Below are 23,905 nucleotides of genomic sequence, written 5' to 3' on the forward strand. Positions count from 1 at the left end.
TTTGGTAGAGCTCAACAACGTCGTTCAAATAGTAGTGGGTGATAACGATGTTTCTTCTGGTCAGTGTATTGTACCATGTAGAGTTAATACGGGAAGGATATAATGGTAGAATTGCTAGAAAGAAACCATGTATTACCCAAATTAAGAAATATAAGATACTTAAATTATCTAGAGCTTTTGAAAATAAACCGAAAAACTGGTGGCAATGTTTTTTATCGACGAATTTAAGTTAAACCAAAATGAATATGATGGTAGAATAATAGTTTTTGGACAAGTAAATACAGAAATAAATGTCAAGAACTTCCAGCCTAATGTAAAATACAGAAGAGGGTGTGTAATGGTTTGGGTTATATATGTTCACCAGGCATTGGAGAGTTGGTGTGTATTGATGGGAATCTGATAAAAGAAATATATCTTAACGTTCTTAGAAGGACTTCTAATTTTATCAAGATATTGATCCAAAAATATATGTTGGAAAGAAAAGATTGCTTTAAAACTGCCCAAAAGTGCGCTATACCCCACCACACAGTACCGGCTTTAATCCCATTGAGAATCTTTGGAACGAATTGCAACGTCAGGTCAATATATACGAGTTACGGTGAAAGAAGGTTTGAGAAAAGCATTACGTACAGATTGGAACAATATTTCCCCACACTACACCAGGAAAATTGTAACAACGATGCCGAAATGCTTAAAGAAAGTTATAAATCGTTATGTGTTTGCTATTAAATACTAACTGTATTAACTTGGAGGGATAAAATAATTTTAGAGGACATTTTATAGTAGTTTGTTTAATAATATCTGAATATTTATGTAAGCAACAGTGTCCACATCCGCATTCAATGTAGTTTTTGCAACAACACACACTTGAAACATTTGCTTTTCCTCCGCCACATTATTTTATTGTCTTGATACTTTTGTCTACTACACACTAATGTCAAACATAGCACACTTTCCTCCTAAAAGAATGAGGATTGGTAAAGAATGAATCATATTCTCGTTTGTGGGAAAATTCAATCCGAAATTGATGTGCTAAACATACTCTTTTCCATTTAAAAATATTATGTAACATCCAATATGGCGGAATCCAAGATGGCCGTCATTATGTCCACGCCCTCACCCAGTGCAGTTTTCGCATCAACATACCTGCAACCTTTTAATTTTCTACGCCTACGTGTTCTTTTGCCTGTCCAGATACTTTGGTCTACTAGATACAAATGTGAAACGTAGACCCTATCTCGCAAACGAATGAAGATAGATTTTAAAAAATGAGTTCTTCTCATCTGTGGGAACATTCTAGCCTAAATTGATGTGACAAACCCACCTCTTTCCATTCAAAAGATATTGTGTGATATCAAATATCGCAGAATCCACCATCTGCAATATTTACTTTACCTCCGTCCACGCGTATCGTTATTACTGGTCTGTCGTAACATTTTTACTAACCCTATATTGTTTTTCCACATGTATGTTCTTTCAACACAAATGAACAGGTATGTCCACGTAATATTTTTCATCTAATAAGTATTTTTATACTTCTGAAGTTTTGCAGGCTATATCTCAGATTTCTTGACGTGGGGCCTTTTTGTCAGGGGGTCCTTTTGACCGGGGCCCTTCTGACCAGGGGCCTTTTGACTCAGGCCCTTATGACTGGGCCCCTTTTGACTAAGGCCTTTCTATCCTCGCCGTTTTGTTCGGGCCCTTCTGACGTGACACCGGTTATAAGATAGGAAGAAATCATATACAGAGGTACAACAGTTATTTAATGCTACATTTTCCGAACGTGACCCAATTTCGAAGTCAACTGCCTAAGAGACCATTGGATGTTTTGCAGAAAGGTACCGCATGCGATCAGCAAGGCCGAAACAATGTAGCAATTTGGTTGTTTCTTTGAATTTACAATCTTTTGTGGAAATTCCGCATTCATTGATAACCAGAGTTGCTAACAAGCTAGGTGTTTCCCAGAGTTCAGCGCAATGAATTTTTGTACGCTATGCTCTTTATGTAAAGTCATTCTGAAGTATGATTAGTACCATACTAAAGAGTTCGATTAGCATATGTTAATTGCAGTAGTCTAACCTTTAGTATGACGTTAATCATACGTCAAAACGACTCTGCATAAGGCGGTATAAGTTTAAACCCTAGGAGAATGCACTTAGTGCATGAAATAACGGAAGACGACTTAGATCACCGCATTGAGTTTTGCGAAGTAATGGTATGAAATGTCGATGACAGCAATATTGTCGTAAATGACATGGTATTCTCTGGTAACTTTCAGACTGTCAGTTTAACGTCCCACATTATGCCCTTTAGGATGACGATGATTAAAGCAAGTGAATGATGATGAAAGAACGGGTGAAATCAAAAGGAAACGAGGGTACCCCGGGAATACTCATGTATACAATATTGTCCACCACCTCATTTGGCCGGGAATCGAACCAATAGTCCTACACACCAGAACTAAGCGTTTCACCACTGAACCATCGTGCCCCTCCCTCCGGTATTCTTTGATGAAGCGATATTTAGCTTATATGGTCTGGTGAACCGAAAAAATTACCACTATTGAAGCGATGAAAACCCACATTGATGGGATGTTATTTCCAAGAACAGAAGTGCAGAAGCTACTGACAGAAATAAACTACATTCTTAATTAGAAATATTACGAATGATATAAGAGAGATGTTAAAAGTAGGAATGCAAAATATTTTTTGAATACGAACTGTGGTTTAATTAGGAATACAGCTGGTAAATAATAATATTGGACTACAAAGGTATTCAGAAGTCTTGCTAGAGGAAATATAAATATATTGAGATTATTATTATTATTATCGAATTGAAAATTCAATGGTGCATCTGAAATCAGGTAAAAGATCAGAAAGAAGTACGTGTAGCCAACAAGCGGTAAGAAATGTGTGAAGAATTACGGGCTTGCATTGAGGGTGCCAGGTAAACATGATTGGGAGCCACTGATATACGATATTGCATTGAGGACGACCCCTTCTGTACATGTCGTTCTTTGTCTAGACCTTACTGACATGGAATCAAATAAAAAATAATGAAACAAGAAGTATATTATAAACAAAAAAATCTTACTAAAACAATTATATATATTTTCGCCACTAAATTTCATCAAATTATATATATAGATATATATAATATTAACAACTTGACTTCGGTGAACATTACATTATTCTTATTATATATTAACGGTGCTAACCTAACACGAAGCCTTATAATAAGGATTTAAAACGGCTGAAAGACAAATGACAAACATTACAAACAAATAGAATTTGTTTATATTTACTGTTGCATCTGATCAGATTTTATACGTATTATTTTACATTACAGTATATTTTTGAACAACTTGACTTTGATTAACATTACATTATGATCATTATATTTTAGAAGTACCAATGTTGCATAAAGCCTTACAATAAGATAAAAAGTGTGAAAAAAAGACATTACTAACAAAAAGTATTTTTGAGATAAACATATTACATTTATTATATTTGAAAAGCACTTACTTAACATGCATCCTTACAAAGAAAAATCTTCGTACCTTGTCGATTGAATTATATATATATATATATATATATATATATATATATATATATATATATATATATATATATATATATATTCGGGTCTAAGATGGCCAATGTCACTTTTTGGCAAAAAATGAGATGTTAGTTAAATTTTAGCGCCTATAAATGGATATTTTCTTTTGCAAGAAAAGCAAATGTTAATATGAATAGTATATATACTCCAAACTACTTCGTGTTGACATTAGATCTTTTAGTTCCAAGTCTCAGATATATAAAGTATGTGAACTTACATTGGAAAATTCTGGCTACTTTAATCTGTTTTGAAATTCTTCCAACTTATATTGGACATAAGTTTATCATCATTTTTGCTTAACTTTCCAAATGCCAAATACGATTGACATTTGTCTCAAACTGCTTACGTGGATTGCAAATTAAAATTGTGAGCCAAGCCATGAAGATAGTTCTCTAAAGGTCTTTGAGCATACTCCTGTACAATAGTACGTACTCGACTTGCAGTTACACTGTATTTTTTTCTGCCGGTAGCCAATACTTGTCTTAGCATCTTCTATTAATTTAATCAACAGAGTGCTACTTTAACCGTGTATATTCGACCATAACCGTTTGCGATAAGATAAAATTCGTTGCGCCATATAATTTTATGATAAAATTACGCGCATCTCTTTACTTTGTTTCTTAGTTCTACCATATTCACTTTTTAATATTCGGCGACAGTTGCCATCGAAATTCATGCAGTTATACGCATAATAATAATAATAATAATAATAATAATAATAATAATAATAGAATTACAATATTACGTAAACAATACCTTCGAATAAAGAAAAAATAACTCTCATGCTGCGATTCGAACCCGGGTCACTTAAATGGCAGTTCTCTGCTTTCACACTTGATACAAAGATAAGAAATTAAACTAGTAGCTATGCTATATAAACATAGCACACACTATTTCTACACGTGTTGATGCAATTCAAAGAATGTGAAAATAATGTCTGCCGGCTTTTCTTTTTTAGAAATTAGAAGTTACGGTGAGGAAGAATTGCAATAATATAAATCGGGACCTGTTAAAAACAATGAGGTAGCCTCATCTTGAAGAACGCTTCGCGATATTTCCCTCATTGACGAAGGTCTATATCACTTGTTTTTGAGTTAAAGAAGGAAACCTCGAGTTGACACTCATAAGGAACGTCTCCTTATAAGAGTATTAGTACGAGTATTTTGTGTATAGTCTTACATGCAATGCTTTTAACTAGCTAATAGTTTACGTGAAAGATGAAGTGACGAGGTAGGTAAGTGTTTAGCGCATTGAACTTATATTCGGCGGGCCCGCGTTCAAATCCCGGTCAGGTTCTAACTTTATCAAATGTTTCAATTTCAATTTCAATACATACTTAGTGTGACAAGCAAGATTTTCTCTCCTCCAGAAAGAAAAAAATGTTGGAATGAGGAGAATTGGAGAAGGTCTCATAATGAAGGCAATCATTTACTAACTTATTTCCAGCAGTTGTTATAGATTTGATATTTTCGTCTACTTTCAAGCATTTTCTGATTCATGTGTGATCAGTGTTTTTATTTCTTTGAATATACAGTATATAGTGAAATAATACATTACATACACAACAATATTGAAATTAACATATGATGTTCATTGGACAACACGCTCTGAAGCAGAGAGGTTCATTTCAGAATGTAAAAATGTTTCGTGCATCATCTACTCACAATTTTACTTGCATAAAGACTGGATTCAGTGCTACCAACTGTTGTCAGTGCCAAGAAAAGTTACGTGTAAATTGGGTTGCATCTGTCCAGGCGTTCTGACAACTGCAAATTATCTGGACCCCAAGTTATGGAATTAGATCACTTAGGGGGGAGAGACTTTTGTGGTTGGGTGTACATAGATTTTCCTAACACGAGTAACACGAGCTACTGATCTAAAATATTTCAAGTAATGTTTCCTCTTTCTTTTCTTTCCTTTTATTTCTTACTCCCCAAATTTTGCGCCACCTTACTTCGGCAGCCAGGGCCTCTGCCCCGCTCATCCGCACCATGACACGGCACTGATCAATACCTACCTGCAACACTTTTCTCTGTTCTCATGAATCGTAACAGGGCTGTCGTAATAACTTTGACTAACACTGTATACAGATCCACATGTACGTTGTTTCAACACAAATCAGGTGGTGTCCACTGAATACTTTTAATCTAATAAGCATTTTTATATTTCCCATGCTTTTCAGGCTATATCTCAGGATTTTTTGACGTGAGGCCCTTTTATCGCGAGGTTCTTTTGACTCGGGGCCCTTTTGGCGCAAGGCCTTTTTGACTCGTGCCCTTTTGCCGGGGGCCCTTATGACCAGGACCATTTGACTTGGGCCTTTTTGTCGCGGGGCCCTTTTGACTCGGGCCTTTTTGTCCTCGCTCTTTTGTCCGGGCCCTTCTGACGTGACACCACGTCATAACACCCATTAGAGTAGAATTTCACTAATATTGAAAATTTCTCCAAATATTGTGCTGTTTTACTTGAAAATAGGTTGTTCTTATTATTGGAGGAAAATGAATACATTAGAAAAAACTACTGTTACAATACTACTGTTACAATTTATTTTTATTTTCCAACGCTAATTGCTGGTGGTAAAAAAAATACCCCAAAATCTAGTCATCTATCGGTCACATAATGACCAAAGCGATAGATAATATCAAGCTAAACATAACTACTATTTAGTCATGTTTCACTACGTTGCTAGCAGGCTGATATTTTTTGTAAAAAATAATTATAATATTGTTTCTAGATTTTATTTGTTCTTTTGTTTAAGGAACATATTTCGAACCACAGATTTTACAAAAACACCTATCCTGAAATCTGTTGTAATGTTGACGCATGCACCTATATCATTCTTAGAGTATATATAATCATAAGTTCATCTTTTTGTATTTACACTTCAAGTTTCATTGAAATTTTTGTGCTAGTGAACGTTGTGCGACTATAAACACTTGTGCTGGGTATCGTTGTATACCAGTAGTAGCACATTATATACGTCTCTCTTATGAGTGATACTGTGTGGAAAAGAATTACTTTATTGAAATTTTGTAATCAAATATACGTTAACTTTTCACAGATGTTTACATGGTATTAGCTCACGCAAAATGTACCTGATAATTTCAACAAAGTTAGCTATAGGAATTATAAGAGACAATGCTCTATTTCATTCATAAGTATTTATTTTACAAAAAACAATGTACAATGTATTGCCCTCTTCAGAAATTCAGAAACAAAACCGACTGGCGCCATAGAGAGCTTACCAAATGTTACTAGATTAGTGTCAAGTTGGTATTAACGAAACAAATCTTCACAAATGTAAGCTTTGTCGCCTGTGTTACCATATGTTCCATCATACAATGTTACCATTTACAGATGGTGATCAGAAAAATGGAAACACCTGAACGAAATTGCAACTTACCGGATTAATATGGTGTCGGGCCACCTTTCGCCTTCAAAACAACCTTGATGCGACGTGGGATGGAGGCATAGAGGTCGTGAATGGTAGCAAGTGGAATTTTACACCATTCCTCGTGCAGGGCATCGGCCAGTTCTGTGAGAGAGGATAGAGTTGAAAATCGTCGCCGGAGTCGTGTTTCCAAGACGGACCACAAATGTTCAATTATGTTGAGATCTGGGGATTTCGCGTGCCAGGGGAGGTGTTGAACTTCTTCCCGATGTTACTCAAACCACGCTGCAACAACGCCAGCTGTCTGAATGGGTGCATTATCATCCTGGTAGATGGCGTCATTGTCCGGGAACAACATCCGGACCATAGGATGCCAGTGGTCTCCTAAAATCGTGACATAATCGTTGCCAGTGATTCGTCTGCTAAGTGTGACCACAGGACCCAATGAAAACCGTGATATGGCGGCCCACAGCATCACCGAGCCGCCGCCATGTTTCACAGTTGGGCGGAGACACTGCAGATCATAAGCTTCTTTGGGCGTTCTCCACACAAAAGCAGGTTAGGAAGGCTCATTCGACCATATCACACGTTTCCAGTCCTCAACGGTCCAAGTTGCATGGTCGCGGCACCATTTGCGGCGTGCGAAAGCGTTATGGTCCCTGATGAGAAGTTTGGCCCGTGCAACACGACCCCGTAATTTCATGTCATGTAATTCGCGGCGGACTGTGATTGTCGAAACAGTGTGGGGAAGGTGCTGATTGAATTCCTCCGTCACTTTCTCCGCAGTGGCGCGACGGTTCTGTGTGACAATGCGCTTTAATACTATTATAGAAATAGATGTATATAGTGAGATATCCGTAATAGGTATATTAAATATCCCACGTAAACTTATTACAACCCAGAAATTATAAAGGGGTCGCTGGCATGGGGTTTCGCAGTACGGGGGGTCATGATCGGAATTATGTTGAGAATCACTGGTATAGGATTATTACTATTAGTAGTAGTCGGAGTACTAGTAGTAGTACTGTAATTCACTGCTAAGTACAGTAATTTGTACAGGTCATAATCTAAATTGGAAGTGATGAAGTTCATGGTTCATGGGTGGTAAGGCATATACCTGGTAGATGGCGTTCATGTATGGCAGTGACCTTTGCTGGAAGTAGCGTGATACAGCGTAGGCCTGTTCGACCGCTAAGGGTCCGAGGAAAGTGAGTAAAGGTCACCTATTGTTTTCACCTGTTGCGTAACATCTCATTCATCTCCGGAACCGGACACGAGGTCGTTAAACGGATTGCATACTTGAAAGTCTGATCGGACGGAGACGACAACGAATATAATTCTTCCCGATTGGGCACTTCCAGTTGGATTTCGAGAGGTCACGTCCGGTCGGAAGTGGCCAAATCGAGATCAAAATTCATTCGTTGTTGTCTCTCTCCAATTAGGATTTCATATATGGAATCCATTTTCCGATCTCACTTCCGGTTTCGGAGATTAACAGGAGATACATGTTGAACATTTCCGGTTGAAAGTGACCACTAGGACGTTGGGTCAAATTATATATCCTCGTTCTTATAGCCTAAGGACCAAGAATATATGAATCCGGCTGCCCTGCGACCACTTCTGGTAAGAGATTTCCAACCAGAAGGTAGATCAACCTACATATATTCCTGCTTCTAATGGCCTGACAACTACAAATATATTATTTTGCAAGCTCTTCAGCCTCTTTCCGCTGCTCAGAAATCACCTCTGATTACATTCAGAAAAGTTGTAGATAGATCTCTGGGCTCGAAACCCAATGTCACCCATTAGCTTGTTTTTATTAATTTTATTGTTATTATTTCTTTGTCGTCTTTTTCGTCCTATTGCCGACCTCATCTTCGTATTGGTTCAGGGGTCAAGTCAGCGACTCAAAGGTCCCGACTTCGAATTCCGGCTGGGGTGTGGTTGGTTGTGAATTTTAAAACCTTTGTAGCACTGCTAGAGGACACTCAAGTGGGGCCGAAGTCCTTTTTTACTTAACAGGCTCAACCATACATTCGTTGTCTTCTTCTAATTATTATTTTTACTCATCATACTGCTCATATTAATAATACTACTACTACTAATAATAATAATATTATAGTCATACTACTAATAATAATAATTGAAAGCCATTTTTACGTTGTGATTTCAGCGTGTCCATTTTCTCCACCGTGTAAACGTGTTTCATTTACACTAATTACCATCAATGACGTGGCAGAGATTTCAATCACCATAGACTGTTATCTCCTTGAGTTAGCAATAATTTTCTTCGTGAGGAAAGAAGTTCCAATGTATCACATTCTGCCTAGTGATGGGTAAATTCCCGGGAAGATATTTTTTGGGAATATTGCCAAAATGGGAAATTTTCCGGGAATTCATGTACAATCACAAAGAAAATTGCATACTATTACTATATTATGATTTTGAAGTTAAATTCGTTTTTTTTTTATATCACAGTGTATTATTACAGTTGTCTCCAGAGGATTGTTTAAAATGTATATTCTGAACAGTGCAGTTACTTTATTAATATATTATTCAGATAATACGCATAAATGTATATTTACTTACAATATGTTCTATCAAAGTGATTATGTGGAAAAAAGGGTTTAGTAAGTCCACATATGTTTACACCGCTAAAGTTTAAATTTATAAGTAAGTGCATTTTCTAAAGTTCAGTCTACTACTGATATTATAAACATTAAATTTTTAAATGTTATAAACAAATTAGATTGGGTAACTGCCATTAGATACATGTCTCACCAATTTATCAACATTTGAGCATTCATATTTCTGTTCACAAAATTTGCAAGATACTGATTTCTTTAAAATTTAGCACGTAACATTGTAACACACGACCTTTTTGCCTACCTATTTCTCGTATTTCATGCGTTGATTCACATGTAAGAGAAATCCGAGTACCACTTTAGAAATTCGAGACGGAGGCAGACCGACGTCTATTACTAACTGTGGTTCGGTGTGTATTAAAAGTACTTCATCTCTATTTCTACATAATTTCTACATTACTTTACAAACTGGTTACTTTTCATCATTTGTAAATTAGTAATTTGCTACCTTTTAGTGCAAATGGAAATGGAACTAATAAATCATATGATTAGTAATATAAAGTACAGTAAACGAATTTTATTCTTTTAACCACCAAATTATTTAAAGCCTAGAAATAAATCAGAAAAAAAGAAAACAAAGTAATTAGTCATACGGTTCTTATAATTTGGATGATAAAATTAATGGAAATAAATTCCTTGCCGGGAATTTATATGCCAGGGAAAAAACCTGGGAATATTCCCATTTTTTATTTTCCTTCCCACTGCTCATCACTAATTCTAGCATGTATGACCATTCTACATGCCATGTATGATCATTCTACTTTGTTAGAGAACGTTGCGAATCGTACAAGAAAGCATATTTCCATCTTTCAATATGTCCTTCCTCTTGTGGAAGTTTCAAATGGATACTCGTCGAGGAACTGGATAGCTTTCCTTCTCAGAGTAAAACATTTTAGATTATCCAAATGGACGAACTTTTAAACTTTTATGTGACGATATAGAATTCCAAACATTTTCACATTCTAAATATTTTCACACATTTTTGACAGATTTTGGACTTATCACTTTTACGTGCCAATATGTTGATTTTCAAACTTAGTTGTTTACTTAACATATTCTCAAATCAGAAAGTATGTTATCTTAAATAGACATATCAACACCTGACTTTTTAATTTTAATCCTAAACTAAAAGCTTTCCAAACATCTTTGAACACAAGAAACTCTTCAATTGTATAAGCATATTCGTGTTTCTTGAAACTTGATTTTTGGCTCAGCATGTTCTTACATCGGCAAAAGGCATAACATTTTTGACGTCTATATGATGTGACAGGTGAAAATAACCATGATCTTTAAGTCAAACTGTTCTCTCATTTTTGACAAGTATTAGTTTTCTTTACTTTGTGCTTTAAGATGTGTTTTTTAAAAGAAGATCTAGTACTAAAATTCTTACCACATTGGGAACAACTATGCGGTTTAGCACCTGTATGTGATACTTCATGATCTTTCAAACTTGATTTCCACTTGAAACCCTTCCCGCATTCTTGGCATATATAAGGTTGCTCACCGGTATGCGTCAACATGTGAGATCGCAAATTGCCGTTTGTCGTAAATCTCCTATCACATACATCACACTTAATCGGTTTCTCACCTGTATGTGTCATTAAATGTTTATTTAAGGCAGATTTTTGAAAGAATGATTTCTGACACACTTCGCATGTGTGACGTTTCTGACCAGTATGTCTCAACATATGAATATACAAATTGCCTTTTGTCGCAAATCTTTTCCCACATTCTTGACACGTAACAGGCTTTTCCCCTGTATGTGTTAACATATGCTGTTCCCAATTTGCCCTTCTACTAAATTCCCTCCCACATCGGTAACAGGGGTGATATGAATGCTGTTTTCCACCAGTATGCGTTAAAATATGTGAATTCAAATTTGTTCTTTGACTGAACGCCTTACCACATTGCTTGCATGTGTAGGGTTTTTCGCCGGTATGAGTTAAAATATGCTTGTCCAAAGTTGATTTTTGTCTGAAACTGTTTCCACATACCTGGCACCTATGAGGTTTTTCACCTGTATGTATTGTTATGTGACTTTGTAACCTCCATTTCTCTCTAAATCCATTTCCACAGTATGGGCATGTATGAATTTTTCTGCTTGTATGTATTAATATGTGACTTCGTAGCCTCCATTTCTCCCTAAATCTCTTCCCGCAGTATTGGCAGGTATGATCTTTTTCAGATATATTCCTTACGACGTTGTTTACCAAGTAACTGGAATGAAACAAAACCTTACAGCGGCTTCAATCTTAAAGAAATAGCTTAAAGTTCTTGGGGCAAACAAAAATAGTAACTTGACATAGGTAAAACGAAAGACTTTGTAACTAACTTTTTAACGTTGAACAAAGCACAAGCATCTGAAATGTCACCAACTGTCGATTTCACGCAAACCTTTTTTAAAACAAAATTATGATCAAATAACGCATTAGATTATTAGATTCCCTTTATTTAGTAAATACAGTATACCACTTTTGAGTAACCTCATATTTTACATAATTTATATACAAAAGTTGCTTAATTACATATTAAGAGAACAAATCAGATCGATTAACGTGTAAATGATTAGAAGATTATACAATCCTACACATAAATTGTTTATCTTCTTATTTCCAATAAATAATTTTATTAAACGCACATGATCCAATGAACATACCACAAGTCGCATAGAAATTAAAGATATAGTCTCCAATAATTAATCCTCTATCCTTAAATTTAATTTCTTAAGTGTCCAAAATATTCCTATGAATAACATGTAAATCATTAAATGGAACAGAGAAGAGTTAGATGTTTGTCTTATGTTTATATGATCATATTCGTTCCACGCTTGCGAAAGCGTATACTCACAGACACACACACACGGAGAGAGTTACGATTAAATTAGTCCTCACTTCACATACACATGTGAAACAAGTGTATGGTTTTCCATTAGAACGATTTTTGATAAAAGATTATTACACAAGCAATTTTCACTATGGTTCTTAGTAGTAAGAAGATATAGAGCAAAAGGTATAAAAATCACATTTTTGTCAACAGTACTTCATATGCTTTTCCATATTTTTTTTACTCGAAAAATTTAAATACACCATGTACAAAAATAATAACTATGATAATTTTTAGTTCAACTATTTAAGATGAAGACACTCGTAGATATAAATTTTCTAAAAACTTGAAAATAAAAAAGGACTTTAATAACTATGGAAAATCTACGATTTATCAAAGCAAAGTTTTCAAATAGTTCGTAAACAATTTCCAACATTTTCAATATAATATATCTACATCATTTAATACAGATTGGGATTATTCAAACGAATATTAATAACAACTAAAGATCGAATTCTTTGAAAGTACAAATGACTGTCCACACCTAAAGATAAAATTGCAAAATTCTTTATAGTGTCTCGGTTTTTTATACATCGATTTAAAAGTTCAATCCGATTCTACGAGAATTAAAACAAACCTATAAAAAGTGATCATATTTTTAATATAAAATTCCGAAGTTCCATAATTATCATTCAACCTAGTATATTTAATAGTCAATTCATCTCTTATTTTCTCATACTGCATTTTATCTGTAGTATGGTCTGTTAGAAACCGGAAAACAAAGAACTTAAAGTCATAATATTCAATTACATTGAATATAATTCAGCATCTGTCTTTAGATTCATCATAAAATATGTCTTTGCCAAGAAACGTATTACACATGAGTTTAAGTTTTGTATCACCTGGATAAAATACACGTAAGAAGTGAACGGTAGTTTTTATTAATCGTTTTGGTACCCTTAATATGCTGGTGTAAGATAAAAACCATCTAAATACTTACGTATGTCTTCCTTTTGCAAAATAATCACAACGGTTGTTTTGATTTCCTAAAAGAACATCATTAAATACTACAACCGTGTATTTTTTTACATTAATTAATAGGAACAACTTAATGGTTACTTCTTAAAATTGTTGCTTTTTCTTTAATAAACTTTAATTAAGCTTCTTCAAATCGTTGTTCTCGCTGTTGATATTTTGGATATTTTATACTTTTAGAATATATACATATATCCAGGGTGTTAATGAACTAGACTGACAAACTGTAAGAGGTGATTCCACACATCGAAATAGGAGAGAAACTTCATATGGACCTCTAGGGAAAAGTGCACATTTTCAGAGCTAGGGCTGTCCAAAATCACGAAAAAGCCAAATTTCAAGAGGCCCTATCTCGAATTCGAGAAACTGTGGATGATGGTCCTTATCAGCGTAAAGGAAGTTATGCATACGCAGTCCAAAAATGCCCATTTCATTAATGTTGAATGGGTGTATAGAGTATTGCCTGCAGGGTGGAATTCAAACACGTTATCAACACAATTTTGAGATATGCTCTGACTTTATGATTGGTGCAAAGTAGATAAACGATTAGTATTGATAGCAGTGAACACGGAATCCTTTGGTGCGATGACGGAAGTGATAACCATCATCAGCAGTACGGTCTCTTGTACTCGGGAAAACGCATTCTGCCATGTTTTCTTTCACGCTTATAAGTGAAGAAAACATGAAATATACCGTTACGAAATGCATCACATCACACGTAATTCTGTGCACGAAAAAACATGGAGTTGCCGGTTCCTAACACTTCCGACTTCCCTCCGAAGCCCTGGATATCTACTGTCGTCAAGACTTACATCTTGGCTTCTTTGGACCCTCCTTTAATAAGGCTATCTCTGAAAATTCTATTGAGAGCTTATCTGAGAATTAAATCCTGTAGGGAATACACATAACTCGTATTGAAAATTAATGAAATATGCAGTTTTGGGTGTGTATGCATGGCTTCCTTAAAGGTGTTAAAGACCACCATCCACAGTTTCTTGAATTTGAAGTAGCGTCTGTCGATATAGCGTCTGTTCAGTCCTAGCTCTGAAACCATGTAGTTTTTGCTATAGGTCCACATGAACTTTTCCTCTTTTTTGATGTGAAGAATCGCCTCTTACCGTTTGCCATTATTCTTTATTAATACCCTATATATCTATATCTATCTATCTATCTATCTATCTATATAGATATATATATATATGGTGAAGCTGAAATAAGGATATTTAACATGTGTCAATCCTTTCTTTCTTTTTAATAAGACCAGCGGTTTTCGATAATAGTACTAATAAAGTGATTAACTTACATTTAGCGTATAAAGTTTTTTTTTTTAAATATTATTCTAATTTTCTGATATCTTCTAGCAAGTTTATTATTTTCTCTCCTGCAATATCTTGAGACTAAAAACTCATTTATTTGTTATACAATAAATTATAACTAGGACCTTTTTATTAACTGTTGATAATTCTGTATTAAAGACCATTCACTCTAAATTAGATAATGGTAATAAAGCTTTTATATTTGCTTAGTCTGTTTTTAAAGTACATACTTGACCCCAAACGGTAGAAAAGGAACAAATTGATTTATGTATCGTAGTACAAAGTTACTGTTTTACAGCTGTAATGTAAGTTAAAGACTCTTAATGAACATTTAGAATCTCAGTCAATACTAATTACACTACTCAGAAATCGTTTCAGAGTGTAGTCAGTAACACATGTAAATAATGATACAACAATGAGATATACTGTTCTTGAGTTTGAGCATGGGCACATACCAGGCTATCATAAAATAAGTATCGCAGCGTGGAAGTGAAACGACACTAGTGATACTAAATAATAAGAAAGGCTGTAATTCCTCTCAAGATGCTTCTTCACGCATGCATGCGTTTCAGTGATACGGGTTTGGGCGCCACTATGTGCCAGAAGTGAACAGATGGTGATCCAATGTTAGCCTCTTTTTCTTACCACACTCTTTATCTTTTGATCATGGGGTCCCGGGTTCGATTTCCGGTGAAGACACATGTGAGTCTGATCCCATCTTAACGTGTAGGTTCCATCTTTAGAACGTCATAATCATCTCTTACGGTACTAGTCACCATGGGTTTTTCCTGCCCAGCGACCTTCACGTCAAAGACCTTCCTTTGGGCAGACCCCACATCAGCATCATCGCCTATAACACATCGCTACACCACGGAGTTATTAATAGAAATACAAATCAATGCCACGCTTCGCACGGGGGGCGTAATTAGGCCTTTATTTAATTATCAATAACATTTGTCTTTCATACCAAACTTACTGTACTTAACACTGAACGGAAACATAATAGGGATGGCCAAAAATTTTCGGATCCGGATATCCCGGATCTAGTGAGATCCGGATCCGGATCTTGCCGGATCCGAATCTCAGATTCGGATCTCGGATCTGGATCCGAAATTCGAATCTCAGATCTTGATTCGTATCCAAACCTACATATGAAATTGTGATGATAAAATTGAATATCTTAAAAGCGTTAAAACTTTTTTTAGGATTCACTGATATAGTAGGTTGCTGTGCTTTTAAATGTTTCCATAACACGTTTGTGTTACCTTTGTTCTTTATTTTATTTTAACTTTGCAATATTTACATGTTGCACTTTCTGTCGAAGTCTCTTCCAAGTTTGATTTCTTCCCATTTCAGAGTATAGTGAATTGTCTGAACACTGATGTAAATGGTAACAAATTCTTCTGTTTAGCTCTTCTTCGAAACTTAATGTTAGCTTCACATTGAAAATATTTATTTTATTCTTAGAAAATAAACTTTCTTCTTTTTTTATACACAAATGAAATATATTTTAGATAAGGCACTTACATACGTCAATTAATATTTCTCTGATACAGTGCACTCTTACTTTCTATAGTGGCAGGAAAATGGCCCGCTTTTGTAAACGAACACACTAAGCACGTGCGTATAGGCGAAATGCCCGTGCAAAGAAACATAGGTAAAACTAGAAAAAAGAATAGGGAAAGCGAGGGAAAATGATAAACCGCCCTTCAACTTAAAAAAAAAAAAACTAAAAATAACGCGAGGCGAAATAACGAAAGACGCGAGGTGAATTTTATTGAAAAGATTGTTTTTCCTTAGTGATTAGTTGTGCTAACTATGAACATGAATTAAAAAGAAAACAAGCAGCTAGCTCTGAGTTTCGCAAACTAGTTGAAAAGAAAATATTGGATAAAATTTAATAATAAAGAAGGCATTTATGATAATTAAAATAAACTAAATTCTTGGCACGACAGTGCTTTGGTTCCTACCAGCGGGCTTACGTTGAAAGTGGGGATGTGTTGTCAACGCATCGACACCCGAAGTCCCTAATGCCGGCTTTCTAGACCGCAGTCCGCTACCTCTTACTTAAGATAACTCCCCAATTGTCCTCACGATGCTGGGTCAACATCGAAATTGTTGAGTGCCTCTCCGGGAATTGAACTCATGACCACGGGCACCGAAGGCACGCTCTCTGTCTTCTATAGACGAAAAGCCATAGTTACCCACATTGTCTAATACAGAAATAAGTTCTGATTCTCTAATAGATGCTGATGGTTATAGTCAAGGTTCACCGAAGCATGATCCCAAATCCAAACAGATATTGATGTCACTGGAATGCCTGAAAAGTCATTGTGGGTAAGTGAATTGCCCACTTGTTAAGATGAAGGGCGATGGTGATGTGAAATGCGGGGCTGTCAGAGGTACTACTTATAATAATTGGATTTATAATATTCTATGTTGCCATAAACCCTCTTCAAGAACATAACTGTTAATCTTAGCTTTGAAAATGTTACATAAGGAGTTTTATTGCTATAATTAGGTTGCATTAGGAATTATCGGATTTATTTTAACGCTTAACTTTTACATCTCTTCTGATTTTCGAATATTTAAATCACGATTATCCCCTGAAGGTCAATTAGTGATATTTTAAATTATTTCGAACCAACTTTATATATGGTTAGTCTTGTTGTATGGAAATAATTGAGACCAGAAGCAATCTACAGGCTAAGTCCAAAAGAATCTTGGCCGACCTCCTGATAAACCACGTCTTTCAGCAAGGTGAATTGTGGCAATCCGATACCCACATGAGGAAATCTTTGGTTCAGTGTGAAAGCTTCCATAAGAACCAACACTCTAATCAGTGAAATGTGCTTTGCTAATTTTTATTTAATGTGAAAGTACCTAACTTTATTGCTAAAAAAGAAAAACCGTTTATTTCAAACAAGTCGCAATTACAGTTTTCGTATTTGAACACAACACTCATAAAAAGTCATGTTAAAGCGCGACTTGCCCGTGAAAAAGAATATTTGTCTGTTTTTAGTTTCTCGTGTTCCCCAAAGTACCGGTACATGCGGAATTAGTGCAAGTGCCTTCCGCTCTCATTACCTAGGTAAAACGGCTACGATCTTGGTACTAGCAGTTGTTTCGGTGTCCAGATCCCAAATATTTATCTTTCAGCCTGATTCTATGTATGAATCCGAAATTTCAAATCTAGATAAGGGGCACCAAAATTCATAGTTTATTCTCGGTGCTCATATTGTGATTTACTAAATGATTATTAAATCTGATTTGAGGTATACATTTGATATTTTGAGTAGACTGAGCAAGGTAAATATACGTAAAAACTAGTCAATACTTGTCTTAACTGTTTGTTTTCTTAACTGTCAATGAAATAAGTGTATTGAGGAATTTTAAATATTCGAGTTTTGTATTCCGGTTTCAAATATAAATATGTCTGTACTTCATCTCGGTCCTGCAACCGGATGGACCTAGATTCGACATTCGAACTCTCATCCGAGTCAAATCAGATTATTTTTTTAGTAAGGCAAGCATTTGATCTTTAGTGTAGAATGAAGGAGACAAATAGACTTGTCAATATTCGTCTTATTTTTTTGTTTTTTTCTTCACTGTCAGGACTTCGTGAAATTACTTTCGGCGAATTTTTGATATTTAAGTTTATCACAATTTGGGTGGCATGTGGGTTTGAATAAGAATCAAGATCTGAGATTCGGATTTCGGATGCAGATCCGAATTTCGAACCCAGATCCGAGATCCGAATTCAGATCCGTGATCCGGATCCAGATCCGAGATTTGAGATCCGGATCCAGATTCGAAATCCGAGATCCGGACCCAGATCCGAAATCCGAATCCAGATCCGAGATCCGGATCCGAGATTGGAGATCCGGACCCAGATCAGAAATCCGAGATCCGGATCCAGATCCGAGATCCGGATGCAAAGGATCCGCACCCAATCAGATCCGGATCTTCGGATCCGGCCAGATCCGGATCCGGCCATCCCTAAAACATAATAGCTTCTGCAAGTGGTGAAAATTCGAACTAATTTTGTTTACTACACCAATCGCTTCTGCATGTTTTCAAATATACCGTTTGGTTTCATTCTGTCAAGTGGTTACGTCTCCAGAATTGTGAAAAAGAACGGGTATATTGGAAAGAGTTAACCAAAATTCATCCTTTGCACACAATCAATATTCATTGTAATTTAGCAGATGATATATTTGCTAAATATTATAATCTATTACACTGTTCGACAAAATTCAACTTCAAAATATTTTTCTGCATGAAAGCAGGTGTTCTTTATAGTTTTCGAGCTGCTGAAAACGAATCTGATCTTAATTTTGGTCATGCACCCTCAGATTTTGAAATAATGTCAGTTATAGTAGATTTTGGTAAAAATTTTAAGGAAATCACAGAAGGGCCGGTTTGAAGCCTCTATACTCCGTTCCTAACTATCCCAGAATAACAAATGATACCTCGTTGGAAAGGGCATGGAACACACATTCCAACGGTAAACATTTATTACCCATCGCGCTCAATGTGTAGAAGAAGAAGAAGAAAAATATTGAAAAAAACTGGGGAAAACGGGTTTCTTGAAGAAATTTAGAGACGTTTGCAACACTGAAAATCCCGCTACGCAAACATAAGCTCAGTAACCCATATGCCATACATTCAGGTGTGCTATATTAAAAACTCAGATATTTCAAACACAAGGGGAGTGAAAGAGTGTGAAAGTAATTTAAAAATGAGGAAAATTTTAATATTTAGAGAAATTGAAAGAAGTTTGAAACACACTTTCGATACTCATACACAAGCTCAGTAACACATATCCAATACATTCACTATATTAAAACAGTCATTGAGATTGCTGTTTACTAGGCGAGAAAAAAATTGGTTAACTCGAGTAAACAAAGAAATATATGCATAATATGAATATTCACATTGTGATACAGAAATATATATGTGACCAAAGAACACTACATATGATTCACCTAGTTCATTGTTTTGCGTTTGACCTTCTTTCTGTGGGTGTCTTCTGTGTCCCTATCCAATCCCCAACAATAGTCCGCAAGCATATTCGGTTTCCATCCACTTAGGTAACGTCTTTCCATTGCTGCTATTGTTTGGTGAAAATTTTCGCCATGCTCATCACTTACGTCGCCGAGATTCGGTGGAAAGAAGTCTAGATGACTGTGTAGAAAGTGAATTTTCAGCGACATGTTGTATGCATGCTTTCCGTAATTATTCAACAAGCTGTCCTATCTTGCCTAAGAAACCGGAACACAAACTCTTGAATTATACCCAACACTGCAGCTCAAGAGGGCTAAGCGCTGCATCAAAATTATGGTCCTACATTAGATCTCATCTGGGTGTCGACAAACACAACAGCCTTCACTTTGTTAGCGCTGAGATTCGGAAATTTAGTGTCAAATACTAAAATCCAGCTCCACCCTTGTCCATTCCAAAGACAAAAGATTTCATAAGGCCAAGTTTTATATGGAGTGGAGGGAGATGTACGTCTTCAGATTTAACTAGAGAGGGGTTGCAACATTCTTAACACCTACTTGCATTGTACTGCGTCGTGGTCATTCTTTCTTCTGGTAGTGGCTATCTCGAGCTCGAGAGCCCCATTCGCATAAGAAACAGCAATGTTTCGTTTATCCATTCTGTAGTCCTGTAAGTATGCTATAACTTTGAAATCGGCAACAATGTGCCACTTAAGAACAGTGTACTTAACTTTTTCTAATATAAGTTTCATTATGTTATACTTTCTTTCACCTGTGTGTCATAAGAAATTGGTACAGTTGGGAGGATATTGCCATTATGTATTAAAACTGCCTTAAGATTGCTCTTTGAGGAGTCTATAAAAAGTCTTCACTCCCGTGCCACATGTGTCGTACCAAGAGCAGCAAACAAACCATTGACATCAGAACAAAAACACAGTGTGTCTTCCTGTTGAAAAAAACTCTGAATGGTGCATGTCGCTTCCTGTATGAACAAACAGTGGTACTTACGTCAAGTAAATTCCATTGTTTAAGTCTGGATCCAAGAATTTCAGCCTACCACTAGGTTAGTTTCAAATCTCGAACAAGGTCATTTACATCACTTTGTGTTACAAAATGTAGGTTGTTTCTCTCTTCAAAATCTGACTCTGAGCTCTCCGATTTGTTTTCTCCTCTTCCTGAGACCATGTTGCTGGAGGTACAAAAATTGGAACATTATCACCGTGTTTGATAGGGCTTATTGCAATCGAAATATTGTCAGGATTTTTTTGTCCTTCCCTTTCATGTCTTGAATGTATACAGCACAGGAGTAACAGTCGCTTACGTGGTCGGCTGGCTCACACCATATCTTCGGAACACCAAATGACGTTTTACCTTGACGTTTATTATTCAACCACGACCAGAAATGCCAAGCACACTTATTACATATTGTACTAAGTACCCACTGCCTATCTTCATCAATTTTGCTGTCGAAGTATATAGTTCGAAGCCTTCTTCGACAAAAGTATTAATTTTTCTCTTTCAGCCATAACTATGTACTCTCCACAGACACACCAAAAATTACCTGAGTGGGTAACACAATCTCGAGGCTTTGTGACAGTCACAAAAACACTTACTTACACGATAGGAAGGCGTGTACAAACTCCCTGCCCCACGCTCAAACCTTCAGACAACTGAGCAACTGTAGAGTGGTGGCTAGGAGGGAGGAAAAATACAAAGTTGCCAGGCTTCATTTTTTCTCGCAAATTGGAATATTGGATGTAACTTAAGAAATTCTGATCGTGTTTCTTTTTGCCATAAAAAAGCTGAAATTTTTCAAAACATCATCATAGGTATTCTGCCTTTATTGGCAGGTCACTTGCCGCAGCTGAGAAGCTTCCATGCTCCACGGTCCTCCGCTAACCTTTTCGTCTTCGCATATGATCTTTCTGTTTTAATATCATCCATTAATTGTAGTCTTCTTCGCCCCCTCCCTCTCTTTCCCGCCACCATACCCTCTAGGACGTCCCTCATGATACAATCTCTTCTTAGGCAATGTCCCAACCAGTTTCTCTTCCTCTTCCTAATAATATCTAAAAGTGTTCTTTTCTCACCCAACATTTCTAACACTCTCTCATTCGTTTTCCGCTCTACCCAACTAATTCTTTCCATTCTTCTCCACGCCCACATTTCGAAGGCTTCCAGTCGATTTTCGTCACCTTTAAGTAATGTCCACGTTTCCGCCCCATACAGTACAACACTCCACACGAAGCATTTTATGAGTCTTTTTCTCAACTCTTTATTCAAGGTCCCACAAAACAGACTTTTCTTCCTCTTAACGGCTTCTTTCGCCATTCCTATCCTTGATTTTATTTCACGTTCGCACTTCATGTCATTACTAAGAATACTACCCAAGTATCGAAAACTATTCACTTGTTCTATTTTCTTCCCTCCTACTTTTATATTTGACACAGCCGCCTTTGTTCCAATCACCATGGCTTTTGTCTTTCTAACATTTATTTTCATCCCATATTCTTCAAAGCCCTTTCTCATTTTTTCTAACATTTTATTGATTTTCTTTTCAGATTCTGCAAGAAGTGCCATATCGTCTGCAAATCTTATGCATCTAATTATTCTACCTCCTACCGAAATGCCATCATCATCATGTAGGCTCTTTTTCACTATCTCTTCTAGATAGATATTAAATAGTGTTGGCGAGAGGCAGCATCCTTGTCGAACTCCCCTTCCAATTGCACTCTCTTCCGTCAGTTCTTCCCCTATCCTAACACTTACTTGTTGGTTCATGTATAAGTTTCTTATTAGTCTTCTATCTTTCCATTCCAACCCTATCTTCGTTAGAACTCCCAACAACAATTCCCAATTCACGCGGTCAAAAGCCTTTTCTAGATCAATAAATACAACATACACCTCTTTTCCTTTGCCTATAAATCTTTCACCGATCGCCCTTAATAATCCAATAGCATCTCTTGTGCCCTTGCCTCTTCTGAACCCGAACTGCTCCTCCTCAACATCTTTACTTGTTCTTCCATATAACCTTCTATTCAGTATTCGTAGCAGAATTTTAGCTGCATGAGATATGAGACTAATAGTTCTATAATCCTCACATCTCTTTGGGTTCGATTTCTTAGCCATCGGTATCATGATCGTTTTCAGAAAGTCTTTTGGCCATTCTCCTGTTTCATATATTTCATTGCATAGTCGCAACAATTCTTTCTTTCCCTTGTCTCCTATATTTTTAATGAATTCGATTGGTATGTTATCTATTCCGGTTGCCTTTCCATTCCTAATCTCGGATATAGCCTTTTCAAACTCATCCCGAAAAATACTAAATCCTTTATCATCCTCGCCTACTTCATTTTCTACTTCAACATTTAGGCTACATGGTCTATCCCTACTCTCATATAAGTCTTCTACGTATTCTTTCCACCTTCCTATGACCTCATTTCTCTCGCTGACTACCTTCCCATTCTTATTTTCTACTGCCATCATAATACCCCCTTGTTTCCTCCGAAATTCCATAGATTTCACCTCCTTGTACATTTCCTCATATTTCCCAACTCTTTCTAATTCTTCTATGCCCTCGCATTTTCTTTTGTAAAACTCTTCCCTCGTTCTGTCTGTTTCTCTCCGTAATTCATTATTTAACTTTCTGTAAATCTTTCTGCCCTCTTCTGTATCAACCTGTTTCCACATCTTCCTCTCACTCATTTTCTGCAACATGTGCTCTGTAACCCATGGTTTTTTAGCAGTTTTGTGTTCGCGGTAACCTACTGCTTCTTCTGCAGCCTGATGTAAGCAACGTTTAATATGTTCCCACCGTGCGTTACTACCTGCACCTATCCTTTCCTCGTTTGAACATTTTTCTTCGAATTTTTCAACGAAAAGATTTCTTATTTCCTCGTTTTTCAACTTTTCCGTATTCAACACTTTGTTACCTACTTTTCTTCTGCCTACATTTTTCAGTTGAATATCTACTTCGGCCAGCACAAGATTATGATCAGAGAAAATATCAGCCCCGGGAAGGGTCTTCGCGTTCTTTAAGCTATTCCGATACCTGTCCTGAATCATAACATAGTC

At 36.3% G+C, this 23,905-nt stretch overlaps 1 protein-coding gene across 9 annotated transcripts in view; it reads right to left on the reverse strand.

The window, feature by feature from the left end:
* Positions 1 to 10,156: 10,156 nt before the first annotated feature.
* The window catches only part of LOC145664867 (uncharacterized), a 32,033-nt gene continuing 18,284 nt past the window's right edge, over positions 10,157 to 23,905 (reverse strand). For all 9 annotated transcript variants that reach the window (XM_081731902.1, XM_081731904.1, XM_081731900.1 and 6 more), the window contains exon 3: positions 10,157 to 11,871. In XM_081731902.1, coding sequence (XP_081588028.1) covers positions 10,962 to 11,871 — 910 coding nt within the window. In that variant the 3' untranslated portion in view covers positions 10,157 to 10,961. The remainder of the gene's footprint in view (positions 11,872 to 23,905) is intronic.

Source organism: Thermobia domestica, chromosome 11 (assembly GCF_964235325.1).
Source record: "Thermobia domestica chromosome 11, izTheDome1.hap1.1, whole genome shotgun sequence".
Classification (NCBI taxonomy): domain Eukaryota; kingdom Metazoa; phylum Arthropoda; class Insecta; order Zygentoma; family Lepismatidae; genus Thermobia; species Thermobia domestica.